At 38.2% G+C, this 17902-nt stretch overlaps 1 protein-coding gene across 3 annotated transcripts in view; it reads left to right on the forward strand.

Moving 5' to 3' along the window:
• Positions 1-5436: 5436 nt before the first annotated feature.
• The window catches only part of LOC147331486 (A-type voltage-gated potassium channel KCND3-like), a 97387-nt gene continuing 84921 nt past the window's right edge, over positions 5437-17902 (forward strand). For all 3 annotated transcript variants that reach the window (XM_086293839.1, XM_086293837.1, XM_086293838.1), the window contains exons 1-2: positions 5437-5798; positions 6682-7841. In XM_086293839.1, coding sequence (XP_086149965.1) covers positions 6739-7841 — 1103 coding nt within the window. In that variant the 5' untranslated portion in view covers positions 5437-5798; positions 6682-6738. The remainder of the gene's footprint in view (positions 5799-6681; positions 7842-17902) is intronic.

The raw sequence follows: 17902 nt of genomic DNA on the forward strand, positions 1-17902 counted from the left end.
AGGCAGTAAAATTCTCACTGATGATGTCTGTGAAAGAGAATCAAAAAAACTGAAAAAGCTGTAGGCTGTGCTAGTTAAAAAAAAAAAAAAAAGTCCAGATAAAAGCTCAAATGCTGTTGTGTGTTTGAGACCTTGAATTATTTTTATTTCCTTGTGGACTAATACAGCAGTTGAAGTACAGAGAAAAAAAATGTCCATGCAAACCTGAAACTAACTCACTGCCCACTATAGGTACACCTTGCTAGTACTGAGTTGGATGAGGTGGATCATTGCATAGATTCAGAAAGTGCTGGAAACATTCCTCTCAGATTTTGGTTCATATTGATATGATAACATCACATATTTGCTGCAGATCTATTGGCTTCACATCCGTGATCTCCGATTCCACCACATCCCAAAAGGTGCTCTTTGCACTGAGCTCTAGTGAATGGAGGCCATTTGAGTATAGTGAACTCATTCCATGTTCGAGAAACCAGCCGGAGATGATGTGGAACAGTGCCTTATCTGGCTGGAAGCAGCCATGAGACGATGGGGACACAGTCAAAAATGGATGGACATGGTCAGTAATAATACTCAGATAGGCTGTGGTGTTTAAATGATGCTCAGTTGGTATTAATGGCCCCAAAGTGTGTGAAGAAAATAACCCGCACAACATCATACCTACCAGCAGCCTGAACCACTGATACAGGGCAGAATGGATCCATGCTTTGATGTCGTTTCTGACAAATTCTGATCCTACCATCTGAATTGAATTGAAGCTTATTAGACCAAACAACATTTCTCCAATCTTCTGCTATCCCGTTTTAGTGAATCTGTGTAAATTCTATCCAGAGTTTCCTGTTCTTAACTGAGATGAGTGGCACCTGTGCTGTAGCCCATCTGCCTCAAGTTTGATATGTTTAGCATTTAGAGATGCTCTTCTGCATTTAGAGATGAGATGCTCTTCTGCATTTGGAGATGCTCTTCTGTATTTCTTGGTTCTAATGAGTTTCTGTTAACTCCCTATCAATTTAAAGCATTCTGGCCATTCTCCTCTGACCTCTGGCATCAACAACACATTTTCCCACACAGAGTGAATGCTCACTGGATATTTTCTCTTTTTTAGAACGTTCTCTGTTGTGTGGGGAAAAATGCAGCTGATTAGCAGGTTCTGAAATGCTCAGAACAGCTCATCTGTCACCAACAACTGTGCCCCACACACACACACACACACACACACACACTCAAGTTTAAATCAATCCAAATAAATGTGGTACCCTTGTAGAGATTGTTTTTTCTGTTTTATAAGGAGCTATAAAAAGACTAAATGACATACAAATATCTCTCATGCACTCAGCAAGCATTGCCCCAGGTGAAGGACAGTGACATGAGAAAAACCTTCAAAACTCAGCCTTATGGGCAATTAACTATTTAAGATATTTCCCAGTCATTGTGAAAGATTGGAACGTATGACGCATATAGTCTGAATGCACCTGTATTTTTTTAATCTAATTACAAAGATTAAACTAAACCTTAATATGCTGTTACAATTTTATCAATGAAAAAAAGAGCACATTGCCAAAAATGCAATTTTGTCAAAAAAATATCCACACAATTAATTTTAAACGACATTTTCCCGCTATCCTATATTTTGGTGAATATTTGAAAGTCTCTACTGTCACTAGTTAATGTAAAGTACTGTGAAAAATTGCTAGTAAATGTATTCTCTAAAGTTCAGATGGCACCCAAAAGCTTTGAACGTGTCACAGTAAAGAGTATGAGAAATCATCAGGCAATTGACAGATTGAGGTAATAGTATGTCAAATTATTTAATATATTAATATATAATTCTGATGCAGACAATGATAACAATTGCATTAGTCTTTATTTTTAGGCTGAATGTTTTCATTTATTTATTTATTTTTGTCTTTGTTATGCAGGGAACAGTGATAGATTTTGGAATAGTGCACATTTACCTACATTTTATTTGACTTGGTGTGCATATCACATAACGTACAACGCATAAACTTCTATGTTTACACTAAATTTTACAGATTTATACAGGAAAATTGGAAAACTGGTTTACAAATGTGCCACAGCACCATAACATGGTAGATAAAACAAAAGCAAACCCCTGTGTGAAAAATCCATGCAACTTAAAATTTTAAATCCTGGGCATGATGTTGTACATCATGTGGCAGAACTTGATCTGAATATCTGAATGTACTGGAGTCCATCAATAGCCTATCTGTCTTAATACCAAAGCCACACAGCCTCTCTCTCCCTTTCATTTTCTCCCTCTGACTCTCCCCTCCAACAGCCACACACAAGGCCATCCATTCAAAGGCCTTCCTCGTCCAGCCCCAGCAATCCCCTGAGGCGTCTATACGTTCAGACCATGCTGCCTGGGATTAAAGTGTAAGATAGAAGTAGCTAGTGGGGATTGCTGCTTCTTCCTAGCTGATGGCGAGGCTCTGTAGGGCTTCCTTTGACACCCCCTCTCTGCTTTGGCTCACAGTTTGAAGATGAAGGCTTATTTGAGGAAAAATTATAGAGGATGGAGTTTTTGGTGCTGCTTTATATTAATGTTATTCTCTTGTACAGTATAAGAGACCAATAGTTAAAAGCATTTAACAATTGGATTACTGCATTATAATCCTGCCCTGTATTTCTTTCACATTAACTGTGTTAAAAAAAATCATAATGAGAGGTGTCCTGTGATTTTAGCTAGCTACTACTCTAAATTGTTCATGCGGTACTTTGCTTTTATGTACCAACAAAAATATCTGGACAGTCTGCTCTGTGTCAGCTGGGTTGTCTGGATTTAATAGAAAATTCTTCCAGGAATATGCATCACTAAGGTATAATAAACTGCATCACACTGTTTTGATTATTACTGAGGACTTTTTGCATTACTGCTTGTATTTTAAGTCTGCCCAAATTATGTGTTTTGAAATTACCACTCATCATCAAATGAGTCATCAAATGGCACAAATTTAAGGTGATTTCTTTCGGCATATTGCATTATTCAGAACGTGTAATTGACTTTTAGTTTTTCGCAACGCCAATATCGTTTCTTTATAAATCACGTAGTGTAGCATGGATGAAAGAGTAAGGCTGTTACATTACAAAAACACTCCTTTATGGACTGTTTGTGGTCTAAATGCGACATTGTGTTTAATGTATGCCAGTATCCTAGAATGAAATTCAATGAATAAAATAAAGAGCTTCATCTCAGAATCTACAGGCCTCAGCTAGTATGTTAGATCTTAAAGTTCATAACAATACAACTGGAACAAGTCTGAATATGTATGGCTTGTTTGGAAGGGTTTCCAATAAAAGCCTTGTCTCTCTTAAAAGAGCATGCCATAAAGCTTGGGTTTGCGAGGTTGCATCTTAACAAATCAAAAGATGTCCTTCAGAAAGATGAGACCATTGTGGAAATGTTTTGCCATAATACGCAGCACCAAGCTTGACGAAAACATACAGAGCAGATCAGCACAAAGCACTCTGGTGGAGGGATGACAATTTGAATCTTGATTTGCAGCCATGGGACCTAGTCACCTTGGAGTCATTCAGTTAACCATGTATAGGCTACCAAAGTGTTCAGGAGGCAAATGTCAGGCAATCTCTCTAGCAACTAAAGCTTGGCTGAACTTGGATCATACAAGAAGACAATGATCCCAAGCACACCAGCAAATCTACAACAGAATGGCTGCAAAAGCATCAAGGTGCAGCAATGGCCCTGTCAAAATCCAGACCTCAACTGGCCTAAAATGCTGTTGTGGGACTTGCATAAACAAATGCTCACAAACTCTGATGAACTGAAGCAACATTTAGAAGAAAAGTGGGCAAAATTCCTCCATAATGATGTTAAAGCATGTTAAAGTCATACTGAAATTTATTACTTCAAATTATTGCAGCTAAATGTAGTTTAGCTGCAATACAAGCTACTGAATCATGGGGTATACCCAGGCTTTCAAAGGGCTGCACAGGGTCCTGTAAAAAGTCTTTTTCACATGACTGTATGTAACAGCACTTTATTACTTTACACCACGATGCATTTTAAGGTAATTTAACATCGTTTAAATGGAAATACAAGACAGCAGTTTTTAATATTACGTCCTAGAGTACATGGTGATGTTTTAAAGTGAAGTGACCTCTAGCTGCTGTGTTAATCACTGCATAATATGCACCACGGGTGTCCCACCTGTACTCATGATGGAAAGTAGTACCTGAAAACAAACACTGAGCTCTGTGTGTTTAATTTAGTAAAAAGCTGTATTTTAACTCAAAACACGTTGTTGTCCTATCCCTAACAAGCAGTTATATGCCAAAATGTCACCTACCATAAATAAAAAATGAAAGTAAACAAGAAATTAAAATAAAACTTTAAAGTGGCTTTGAGCAACAGTCACGTTCCAACATTCGAGGTAAAAGTTAGATGTGTTTTTGCCACCTTCCCGCTACCCTTCCTGCTTTCTAATGCAAACTTTTCCACTTTTTGAAAAGTGCAAAAACCTGAATATCTGTCATGTCCCAGCAAACACTTAATCGATGAATTACCGCTGGCTGACAATCTTGTCTTGACATTTGGTATAGGAACAGTTCCAAAATGAAAGTTATGCCAGAGAAATAATCTAACCGTTATACCTTCGAGCAGATTTGTGTAAAAAAAAAAAAAAGGGGGGGGGGGGGGGGGAGTATATTACATTTCTTCAGACAACACAGACAGAGGTATTTTTAAATTCCTTCCAAACAAGCGCTGTTTTGTCAAATATTTTGTCCACGAGAAAACTGTCAGCAGCATGCCAACGCATCAAGTGGCAATATAACTGACTTCATAAAAGGAGATGAGGGCGCACACCTTTGACACTGTAAGGCAAGGTTTTATTTTTTCATCTCCACAGGAAAAGGCAAAAGCAGAGTTTCTATAATTCTTCAGCTTGGAGGAAGTCTTCCGAGCTGTTTGTTTGCTTGTTTGTGAAAGGACGATTTGATCATTTAGATGAGGGACTTGTTAAGGTCAAACGTTAACAAGGGTACCAAGCAGGTTAAGGCGGGGTGTAAAACATTAGGCCTGCATGGCATGAAACATGTGCAAAGGGGAATTATTGATAATACTACTACTACTACTACTACTACTACTACTACTACTACTACTACTACTACTAATAATAATAATAATAATAATAATAGAAGAAGAATAGAAGTTTCTTGTCTGCCAACAGGGTTTATTTTTCATTTTGAGATTATAAAAATAATAATGAGTAAACAAATGCATAACTTGAAATTTTAAATCGGATTTAAAGTTGATTGATTGATCAAGTCCAGTTTCCTGCATCACAACGTCACGTTCTGCTTTACAGTGCATCACCACCATACTGGAAGTGCCAAGTGAGTTGAAGTCTGTCACAGATGATGGCAAAGTGAGGCAGAGGGGAGGAGGACTGATGACACGGAGCTGGCACAGCGAGCGAGTCGTACATTGTACTTTGTGGTGAAGGAAGGGAAGCGTGCGTCTCCTCTCCATCACATTTCACTTTTTCAAACAGTGACGGGGAATCAAAGAAGGCAGGATGTAGAATCCGTCAGACACAGACCGTTTCTTCAGAGTCTTGCGGTTAATTCTGCTGCTTTCAGTTTTTTCGCTCTGCTCGGTGCGGGAGTCTGCCGATCGACCGAGGTGAAGAAGAGAGGTGTTGCTCGCTGCCTCAGCTCGCTGGATGGATCCGAGCTCATCCTTTCTCACTTACAACTGAGGACTCGGTTTGGAAGAGTTGGGATTTTGTTCCCTCCTCCACTCCATCTCCTTTTCTGTGAGTATTCCTGTTTTCGCCGACCCTTTTATTCAGTTCTTATCTTTGGAAGGGCTGATATAAATTTAGAAATTTGCATTTATCAGGTGAATAAATGCGTTTGTTGGGGAAGTTGTGCGATTCGTGCGCTGGAGGCGAAAAGCGGTGTTTCTAAGGCGTGAACGTTTCAGAATCACTTTTTGTCACGTTTTGAGTATAACGTGCACGGACACAAGATGTTTGCTTATACTCGACCAGGTAATACAAGTCAGTAAAGAAACGTCATCAGGTCATTGTGTAATTTATGTACTTTAAAATTCTAACAGGGAAAACCGCGTAACGTTATCAGCGCATGGAGAACTCTGAAGTAGATTTCCTCCTTATTTAGATTCAACAGGTTTGGCTGTCACTGTTTTTCACCGTAGGATAGTTAATGAAGCTGCTCAGAACAGAAGCCTTATAGTTGTTTCTTAATGTCGCTGATGCTGGTTAAATTGTACATCTAGTTGTTCCTTTTCGACATAGGCTTGGACACAAAAGGCGAGTCATTTGATTCACATGCATACCAATTCATTGTGGTCTAAGTCGAACTCGTGCACATTTTATTTTTTTCATAGAAATCAGATTTTACATTTCACACAAACTTTTACATCCACCTTTAGCTGTTCTTTCCATTTTTAGCAGCTCAGGTGGCATTTTGTATAGATGACATTTTCAGATATTTAAACAAGAGACTGCTGAAAGTGAAAGGAGATTTAACAGAGAGGAAAAATGTTTTGAAACTCATAGTAGAATAGGCATGATGGTACACAGCACCTTGATGGTCAGCACTGGTCATTTGGTTGAAGACTGAATGTGTTGCTGTTAATTATCCACATTCCCTTTTTTGTGTTTTCTTCTTCAGATGCCAGATCATTTTCAGGGCAGTTAAGTCTGAAGGTGTGGAAGACTTTGCTTCACAATGGCAACAGGAGTAGCAGCGTGGCTCCCCTTTGCCAGGGCTGCAGCAATTGGCTGGATGCCTGTGGCCAACTGCCCCATGCCTATCGCGCCAAGAGACAACAGCAAGAAACAAGATGAACTTATCATCCTCAATGTCAGCGGCCGTCGTTTTCAGACCTGGAGAACAACATTGGACCGCTACCCAGACACCCTACTGGGCAGTTCTGAGAAAGATTTCTTTTACAACGAGGAAACCAAGGAGTACTTTTTCGACCGGGACCCTGACGCCTTCAGAAGCATTCTCAACTTTTACCGAACGGGAAAGCTCCATTATCCTCGTCACGAGTGCATCTCGGCCTATGATGAGGAGCTGACTTTCTTTGGCATCATACCTGAGATCATCGGTGACTGCTGCTATGAAGAATACAAGGACAGAAAGAGGGAGAACTTAGAGCGGCTGCAGGATGATCAGGAAGAGAATATGGACCTGAAGATGCCCAACATGAACTTCAGAGAGACCATGTGGCGCGCCTTTGAAAACCCCCACACCTCCACCATGGCCCTGGTCTTTTACTATGTCACTGGGTTCTTCATTGCTGTCTCGGTCATTACGAATGTGGTGGAGACCGTGCCCTGTGGTGCTACTGCCAATCAGAAAGACATGCCATGTGGCGAACGCTACACTGTTGCGTTCTTCTGCATGGACACCGCCTGTGTTATGATTTTCACCGTGGAGTATCTGTTGCGCTTGTTTGCCGCACCTAGTCGTTACCGCTTCATGCGCTCTGTGATGAGCATCATCGACGTGGTGGCTATCTTGCCATATTATATTGGTCTAGTGATGACCAACAACGAGGATGTCAGCGGCGCCTTCGTGACACTGCGTGTGTTTCGAGTGTTTCGTATCTTCAAGTTCTCCCGCCACTCGCAAGGCCTGCGGATCCTGGGTTATACACTCAAGAGCTGCGCTTCGGAGCTGGGCTTCCTCCTCTTCTCACTCACCATGGCCATCATCATCTTTGCCACGGTCATGTTTTATGCAGAGAAGGGCTCCAGCTCCAGCAAGTTCACCAGCATCCCAGCTTCATTCTGGTACACTATTGTCACCATGACGACGCTGGGGTGAGTAATAGACATATGCAACCCCCACACACGCACACTGACACAGGTAAATGCATTCACACACAGTTACACGTTGTGGTATATGTGTATTTTTGTTTGTGGAATTATAACAGAGTTGCTTATGATTTTAATAAACTGAATAATTTATGAAAACCACTTTGAATTTCAAATGAGCATTAAGACAGCCTTCCCCCATACTTCAGTACGCTACAGCTTATTTGAAACTGCCAGTGTGATTAATGGTGGGGAGTGTAGCATTTATCTATCAGCACAAACATTCATGGCGTTTTGTTTGCCTTAGTTAGAGCTCTCCAAATAAGAAGACACTGTTTGAATACATGCAATACACAAGTAGATGCTCAGATAATAGATTTGTATTTGTGCAAGGGATGTACAGCTCATGCAGAGCCACATCTTGTAGTTTCTTTTTTGATCAGTGTAAATTCATGGAAAAAAAAGTTTCCACATGTCATTAGGTTGCCACAACCAAAACATTTGAACATTTTTACTAATATTGAAACAAACAGTTCTATTCATAACCCTCCAATTAACTAACAACTCTTTTCCACCTCCACACTCTTATGGCATGACTTCTAATCATCTTTGAATAAATAGTAAGTTTGATTGTTTTCAGAGGACAAACAATAGCTTTTCTACAGTTTTTTCAACAAATTTTCCTTTTGCTAATTGGGGCTAAACCAGGAGCTCCGTATGCACAGCTAAAGCTTCAGTTAAAAAATGCTTTGCAAGCGTGAAATAATTTAACTGCATTATAAAGTGAGATTTTCTTCTGTACTCCTGGAGGCAAAGCGTCCCATGAGGCATCCTCTGTCACCTTTATTATGATTCCACTCTGCTCTTAATCTTTCCTTCGAGCTCGCTGAGATTCTGTGCCATGAATGGCAAGGTGAACTTAAAAGTGTTCCCGAAGTTTGGTCGAGTGTACTACTCTATTAAAGAAGCAGAATTGAAGAATAATTACAAATTCCTAAAAATGCATTCTTCCCTCAGGCTCTCTTTGTAGATAATGCTATGTATGTAAATGGAAAATGTGCTTTTGGAAAGAAATGACATGACACAAAATAATTTTAATGGTTTTTGTGACTCACATGGGTAATGTAAATGTATTTTTGACTATAAAAAACTTTCAAGTGAGCAGGAAACGCGTTAAAGGAAATGCCTATCGTTTTAAGTCTGTCTAAAAGGAATACCTACATTTTATATGTATTGAAAACATTTTTGGCCTCTGTCATTTTTCATTCTCTCCACAGCAATTGTGAAAAGATTCCCACCTCATGTGATTTCAGTGAAAGCAATGCAGGACTCTAAACTTCAGGATAAAAAGACAAAGTTTATATGAGTCTTCAAGAATTTAATAAATTGTGAAAAATGGACTTAAGATAATAATATTCACAATAACTGGTGGTAACCAGTTATTATGAATATTTTTGAAACTTCTATGAGTTGGATTTTTTTAGAGAAACATTGAAAGATGCTATTACTATACTAGAACTGATGGGTTGGATTTTACATTGTTTGATTTATGTGACCGCAAAGATATGTATTTTCTAATTATCAACAAGTGAGAATCGAGAACTTTTTGAACATTTATTAAAAATACATATGTACTCTACATTTCATTAATTATTTCAGCTCTTTTACAATATTTGATCAACTTAAAAAATAAGGAAAAACTCTAAAAAAATGCCTTACTCACTGAAATTTTACCAATTCTTTAACCAATTATTACAATAATGTCTGTAAATGTAGTGAATTTATAATTTTATATAATGACCACAAGGATAGACATTTTTCTTTCATCATTTGATAAATATAGTTATGTTGTACAGCCCCGATTGCTGGGGGGTAGCCTACTAGCCTTAATAAATTTTTATTTATACATATTTATAAACCTAATAAATAGACATTAAGAATTGTATTTACAACATTAAATTACTTTAACCTACACTGATCTTTATTCCTATCAAGGAATAAAGCTAATAGGTGCTATGAACTACGAATTCCCTTTTTGATTTTTCTGTATTGATTAAGAACAGGAGGCCTCACATGTGAGAGTGACACTGTCACAAGGTGACACTGGTTGTGTCTGCTGTAATGATCTGATTAGATTAGACAAGAAATTATGAAATCTGACAATTGTGATATTCTTATTCTCTAAAACAAGCGTTAAGCAGAAAAGTTTGTGTAACATCCTATTGCAGACCAGTCAGCTTACCATTTGTTATTGAGTTGGCCATCTTCATAGAGAAATGCCGCCTTGCTGAGATCTTCTTTGAAATGAAGTCTACATTTCCATAACATTTCTTTTTAAACTGACCAGATGTTCTATGCTGTTCATGTGTCTGACTTGCTGCCCAGCTCATCAGCTCTGTGCAGGTTGCCGTTGCTTCCATCAGTGTACTTTTAGCAGAGCTACTTGTGGGGAGCTTCTGAAATGCAAAGTGGCATATTTGGAGGAATCACAAGCATTAGCTTGACCGACCATGACCTGTTCCTACATCCCAGCGAGATGAAGGCACAAGGTTAGATGAGTTCAAGACGAAAGACACTGTAGTGAAATCATCATTAGAGATGATGCAATCATCATTAGAGATGATTTCACTACAGGAAATCATCTCTAATTCAAAGCAAAGTAACTAACGTTGCACTTTAACCATTTGTTTTATTTATCTATTTGACTACAAAAGCCATATCCTAGCTTTAGTTAGGACTTTGAATTGTACCGTTTGGTGAAAGTGATATTGTTTGTGCAGATATTAGTGCTGCTGGATGAACCAAAGAATGGCTTTAATTTATATGTGGAAGTTTTGTTTTACACATAGAGTTTAAAACCTTATAGAAAAATGGCTTTTTACCGTCTATCAGGATTTATATTGTCTAGAAACTACAAATATTTATGTTTAGTGACATAATAATTTTTATTTTCAAAAATAATTATGCTGTTTATCATTGAGTCATTGAGAAAACCATAAATACTGGATTGGACAGCATGTGTGGGAGCTGTCATGCTGCACCAGATTACTACAGATAACTACACTGCAAATGTCACGAGCTTCTGCCTTTTTCCTAAACTAAAATGAAATTAAATAAAGTATGGTTAGATTCCTGGTCAGGAGTCAAATGACATGTTTTGCTAGTCGACCTAAAACTTCCTGAACTAGACATTTCCCAGCTTGACTTGTGGCAAACAGCCTTTTTTCTGTTTTGTTGTATATACAGTATTGTGCGAAAGACAAGCATGGACCATAATAGTCCTGTTAGTCTCTGTGCTGTGTAAAGCCAGACAGACTGCCTGACCTTACCTGTGCAATATTTGTGTGGTTTGCTGTGTGTGGTACAAGTGCTTTCTTTTGTATCACACATACTAACGGATACAAATGCCAAGGTGAAAGCATTATGTAAATTGTAAACCTGAACAATGTGTTTTCACAAAGACCCATTATGTGTGATGCACAATAGGCAGTGACACTGAGAGTCTATCTACAGCTCTGACAAAGTGAGCCTCATCACTACCCAAGGACAGTTATTTGTAATTGGGAAAACTATCAATTGATGCGCGTTCAAAGCAAACACACGCATCATTTTGTAAGTGCTGAATTCAAGGGCTGAAATTCAATACCTAACATTGGATACTGTTGGAAATAATTCTGCAGCAAATCGAATGTATGAAGTCAGGTAGGGCTGTGCGATATGACCAAAATCTCATATCCCGATATAAGAATTCTATCGTCGATAACGATATAAATCACAAAAATTTAACATTTTCTGTAAATTATGTGAATCTCGGGCAGCTCGACTTGCGGGAAGTGTTTCCAGCTGCGCATCATGTAGCTGGAGTCGAGTGTTTTAACCGATGCATGAAACGATATATTTTTAGACATAAGTTGTAAAGGCCGCCGTTTTCTTTGTGAGTATTTATTACACAGCGTGCTGCGGGGAAAAGCCTGTTCTAACGTTTGAGTCTAAGGTTTATTTTTTAACACCTGGCGGCTCTTTTTTTAATTCTCATCCGTAAATGATCTGCTCTTTCACGTGATTCTGTTTATTTTGAAAGGTCTCAACAGGATCTTGAGCTTTATTGTGAAAGGTTTATGTGGAACATAAACAAGCGGACACGCGATGCTGTTACCGTCGTTGTTGCTAACCACAACGCATAAAAACAGGCACTTGTCTGTCCATAGTGTGGTTATATTAAATATAAGAGAAAGAGAGAACTTTACGAAATTAATATAGCCACTACAGTGACCATCAAAACGATGAAAAAATATTGCCGTAAACAGTTTATTTTGCGACACCACGAAACAAACGATAGCGTAAAATGAAAGATAGATGTTTTTATATCATCATCTGATATATATTGATATATCGAACAGCCCTAAAGTCAGGGTATAGATCAGTATAAAGCTAAACTATACCATACAGTTCATACCATAGTTTATACCATAGGGTTTTGTATAATTACCTGAAAAAGATCTGTTCAGTATTATTGACTCTGTAAGTAAAAGATTCATTTTAATCTGAGTCATTGTCCCCTGTGCTTTTAGGCAAAGTAACACTGAGATCCGTTGCAATATTGTAAAATATATTATATTGTGTAATTTACTGTATATTGTATATATTTATAGTGTATAATATAGTATATAGTAAATCTTAAAATATTATAAGAGTTGTATTCAGCTTGAGTAATATCATAATCACTTCACCATTCTCTCCTATGTTGAGGTGGGCTGCATGTGTGCAGTAGTACACATCATAAAGTAGACATATATCAGAATAGATTCACAAACTCATCAAGGTCATTTTGGGCTTTTTAATTATTTCTTTGAAATCTTCTTTTTTTGAGGGTGGAATGATTGTACAGCATATATCTTTAATGACTTTAAACAACTAGAATTTGGCTTTATTTTGTTTTTTCTGTAATCCACACAGGGTCAACTATACGTATAGGCTCAAATATACACATACAATCATTTCAACTTTTAATAAGTGGAGCTGAATGTTCTAAAGTGTCTTTTAATTTGCCAAGGCCAAGGCCTGTTAGCTTCTCGTTAGTGGTCATGGTTGACTACAACTAGCAATTTGTTTGTCTGCACACACTAGACTGACCAATTTCAATTTCATTCAGTTTAGTTTTATATAGTGCCAGATCACAAGACATCAATGCACTTAATATTTTAATGACCCAACAAAATTTATGAGTAACACTCAGAACAATGGGACATTCCATGGAATTCATTGAGGCTCTAAGAAGGAGAACTATATATCTACACAAGTTGGGAGAAGGTTGCTTGAAGCCATTTCTATCCAACTGCAGATTTGAGGATCATCTGTACAAACAGTTGCATGTAAGTATAGTTTATCGCCACCCAAATGGTCACCCTCACATGAGAGGAAATTGGTTAGGATGTTCAGGAACAACTCAGGATCTACCAAGCCTTCCATGAACTGCAAACTGCTTGAATACCAGCATTACTGTCCACAATGAAACAAGTTTTGAATTGCCGTGGACTGAGAGGGTCCCAACAAAGGAAGATTCTACTCCAAATTGACACCTTTAAGCTTGACTGAAATTTGCTGCCGCCCATATGGACAAGCCAATTGCCTTACAATAGGTATGTTTGGAAGTGTAAAGGTGACGCTTTAAACCTAAGAACTCTGTACCAACTCTCAAGTATGGTGCGGTTAGGGCCATGCTCATGATAAAACAAGCTAAGGTTTTGGAATGGCTTTCCCAAAGCCCCAACCTCATTCTTTGCAACACACTATCAAACTTAAATAAACTTTACTGATTCATCAAGTCAAATATCCAGCCAGAATTATGCCCAAAGTCTTGCTGGCTACTAAAATCGTCTGATCTGACCTGCACCTTGCGAATGAACATTTAACCTTATATTACTGGGTGTATGTATCAGAGACTTTATGTATACTTGTGTGGATTACAGAAAATTCAAAATAAATTCAAACTTGTGCATCCAATTATTATTTGTTAGAGTCATTGAAAATGTATGCTGTACAGCTAATCCACCCTGAAAAAAGAACAGTTTAAAGAAATTATAAAAAAGTGCCAAATAACCTTTACATTTAACCGTATATAAATAACCATACATATAAGGTCATGATGTAAACTTCTAACAAAAACTCTATATTTAAAAGGGGAACCAAAAAACAAGCAAAGACACAGTATAGTACACCCTTTGTTTTTACAGCTTACACCCACACCTATAAAATCAAAGCAAGTCAGGTGAAAGTAGTTCAAATGTTTCTGCCTGTACATCACCCACCCCCCACTCTCTAAAGCTTCTTATATTTCAATTAGTATGGGTAAATATGTACATATGAGTACAACTGCAACTGAACAAACTCACCAGCCTTTCATGAGGCGCAGTGTTCCCTCCTGCCTGTCGCCTGTCAGTCTGTTCACCTACTGAAGGAACATATGCTCAGGTGATGAGGTCACCAATATCCCATCTGTCAATGCATATAAAAAGCTCTGGAGAAGAAAATCTTTTATCTAACACTGTTTTTTTATTCCCTTGAGTTCTGTTTGAACTGGTCTGTTTGATTTCTGAGAAAATCTATCTGCGCTCGTTTATATTTGCTTGTCTGTGTTTTATTATTTATATGTTATAAATGCTATAAAAACCATTTAAAGTGTTTGTTTTCAAATCAGTTTAAGTTTGTATTTCCATTTTTTATTTATCAAAAAAATGCTTTTAGCAGATATTGATATGAAAAAGTTTCTTGCTGTAAGTTTATTTTTATTTTTATCTTTAGGTAATGTAGGTAATGTTTTTTGAGGGGGGAGGGGGGGTTGGATCATGTGTGGACATAAGGAAAATCAATTGCCCATTGGGCACAATAAAGTTACCATTGAACTTGCAAGCAAACACCCATCTACTCTAGCTAACCACACACTTTATACCATATAAAAAACATTCAGTCTAAACCTTCTGATAGAATTTCAGCTTTAGCCTTCATACAACCTAAAGCTGCATATTTTCTCAAAGTTGTAAAAGAAACATTAACAAAGGGGGTCTGAATATTCTCCCTAGATTGAAACAGCTTCAAAACCACTGAAATTCTAAACTTGTCTTTTATTAGATCTATTCCGACATCTTTCAACAACCACATTGTCACGTTAGAAATACACAACTTTTTGAGTATCACAGCTCATGCCCAGCTTCAACACAGTGATTCTAATGATGAATACACTTATTCAGTGAAGTACCCTTATAGTTCAGCATAAGGTGAAATGGTTACTGCATTCAATTTGGTTAGCGATCATATTTCTGTGAGACTGCTACAAAGTCCAGAAACACAATATACAAAACAACAAGCACCTTTACAAAAAAATTGGATGTGGGCTATTATGTTATGGGTTGGAATTTTTAAAAAAGCCATTAAGATTTGCATAAAAAATACTCAGTTACCAGTTTCTTTTGCAACAACAACAAAAAAATCAAAGTCTTTGATGTTGATAGCCAATAATTGAGTCTGTCAATTATTTATCAGCCGCATTTAAATTATAACCCCAAAGAGCATATATGCACATTCAGATTTTGATTCATTTACACGCATAAGTAGTTATTGCCTTTGATCTTGTCGGGTTTATGACCTGCCTCCCTGCGCCCTCTCCACGTCTTCATGAGCCCAGACAGCACAGCACAGCAGTTTTGGGTAATGGGCTGGAGCTGAGGGAGATGAGGGGGGAAAGGGACTGACTGGCTGTATAATCAGCCACTTTCACTGTCCAGGAACAGGGGTGTTAAATCAACCTCAGGTGGCTGATAAAAGAATCTGGATTGAATCTCAGCAAGGTCTGCTGCCTGCCGCTGCCTGCCGACGCTGGCGCTGTCGGATACGCGGGCACCGGCATCAGTGGGACAGGATCCGAAAGATTGATGAGGAAGGAGAAATCCCTCTCTCCCGCTCTCTTTCTCCCTCCCACTGTCTTTTTCTCCCCCATCCTCCCCTCATCCCCCATGAGTCTCCCAGGGGAACAGCTATTTTGAGAGCACATGCACTGTGTGTGAAAGGGAGTTAGCAGTTTCAACTATAATCTGATACATGATCCAGACACAATGCATGAAAGCAGTCATTTTTACCTGAATGACAGGTGCACTGAAAGCAAAGGTTCACTGGTGAGGTATCATCTCTCCCAAGTCTCCCACACCTCTAAAAACATTATTAACCCAATAATGAGAGAAATATTAATGAGGTGTGCATTGAAATCTGACTCTGGTGTTATAATTAGATTGATTCTCCCAGTTGTAGAGTCCTGGTCCTGGACGGAGGCTTGTTCTGTAGCAGAAAGTGAGAGAAAATGTTGTTATGCATGTAGGTCATGTTCCCATCTCTGCCTTAATCAGTGGCTATATATAATCTGCTTCTTTCTTCAGAGAGACTTTAAGCTCGCTTCCCTCTGTGTTCTCTGCTCAACATCTCTATTAGATAAAGTAGACTGGGCCTAGGGGCCAAAGGCAGGACTAGAGAGTTCAGATGAGTTGTGCTTCCTGTTCAAAAGCGCTCTTTGTTCTAGTATTGGGAAAAATGAATAGGCTGAGAAAGACAAACAAAACTCGCCAAAGTCACTCCTGTCATAGACGTTGCTTCAGTTTTTTATTTTTAATACAGTGCTCAAATTCCTAAACCACACAACCATAAGCATGCAGACCTGAAGAGGAAACTAATCATTATTTTCATCATCGATCAAGATAGGGATTAATTTTTCAGTGTGTCCATTAGGCTCAAATTACACTGTAGAACCATGAAGGATTGCCTAATGTAAATTTATTTGTCCGTGAAGGTGGGAATTAATTTTTTTTCCACTGGTTACCTTCAGTCCAGCATCTGACGTTGGCTGATATATAAGTGAAGGTGCGTGTGAAACTTTTCAGGAAGGTTCTGCAAACACATTACTTAAATTGGGTTATTTGAGTTCAAACCTCGATCAAACTGACTCAAGTGAAAGCAAATGAACAAATGTATGCCTATAAGGTCCAACCTGTAAGGTGTGGTGGGGTTGGTGAAAAATTTGCAATGGCAGGCACCAGAATAACTTTTTATCTCAGAAAGGAACCGGGTCTCCGTGGCACTGCATTGGCAAGTCACACTTGAACAGCAGAACACAAACAACATAACCAGTGTCAATTCATTAAAAAAGCAAGAAGGTACCACCGTGTGGTTTTCATCCAGCAGTGACAAAGTACCTCTTAAACTAGTGTGTCAGTTGGAAAGTGGGCAGTTTTGTGAAAGACAAATATTAATACAATAATAATATGCATAATGTGGCCTCAATCCAACTAGCACTTCCACTTAGCAAATGCCTTTAATTGTGTTTAAAGGCTAATTATTGATACTGAATTACATTTTCAAGGAGGGAGACCACTTAATCAGTAAAATTAAAACAGCAAAATTCAACCAAAAAACAAATAAACAGCAACAGACTTGATAACTGATATGTGTGTATCATATATTGCTCCAATGCTCCTCTCTGCAAATGTTTGCCTTGAGTGTAAAGTTCAGCATGTGTGTTTGCAATCCATGAAAACTGGGATTCGTTTTTTATGCAATAACAACACATGGCTCAGGTGACAAACCATGTTGCAATAATGACTTCTCAAGGTTCTGTCCCAAGATACCAATCTCTGCACTGCTAGATTTCCTTTTCCAATAGTCAAGTCTGGTTTCTTTGACCTTCACCATGGGGTACCTATTCTAACCAGTCATCCTCATCCCCTAGTCATAATACCATGGTTTCCTGATCTCATACCAGCTGTTTTCTTACGTAAACCAAACAACAGCATAACTATGGCAGGTTCACATCAATACACCTGCAGGTTGATATTTGCAAAATGTGCAAAATACATTCATTGATTTATTTAGTAGTCTTAGGAGGCACTGACAAAATTATTCACACGTCCCCAAAAAGAGCTCAGATCACACAGTGTTTGTCTTTTTGAATGTTATTATTAATAATATTTCAGCATAGGATCACATAAATATTTTTGTTGTTTTGAGCTTTTCCAAAACTCTTATTC

This window comes from Aulonocara sp. 'chitande type north' Nkhata Bay, linkage group LG5 (assembly GCF_057382095.1).
Source record: "Aulonocara sp. 'chitande type north' Nkhata Bay isolate Kocher_YH1m ecotype deep benthic linkage group LG5, A_spYH_male_GT1.1, whole genome shotgun sequence".
NCBI classification, from domain to species: domain Eukaryota; kingdom Metazoa; phylum Chordata; class Actinopteri; order Cichliformes; family Cichlidae; genus Aulonocara; species Aulonocara sp. 'chitande type north' Nkhata Bay.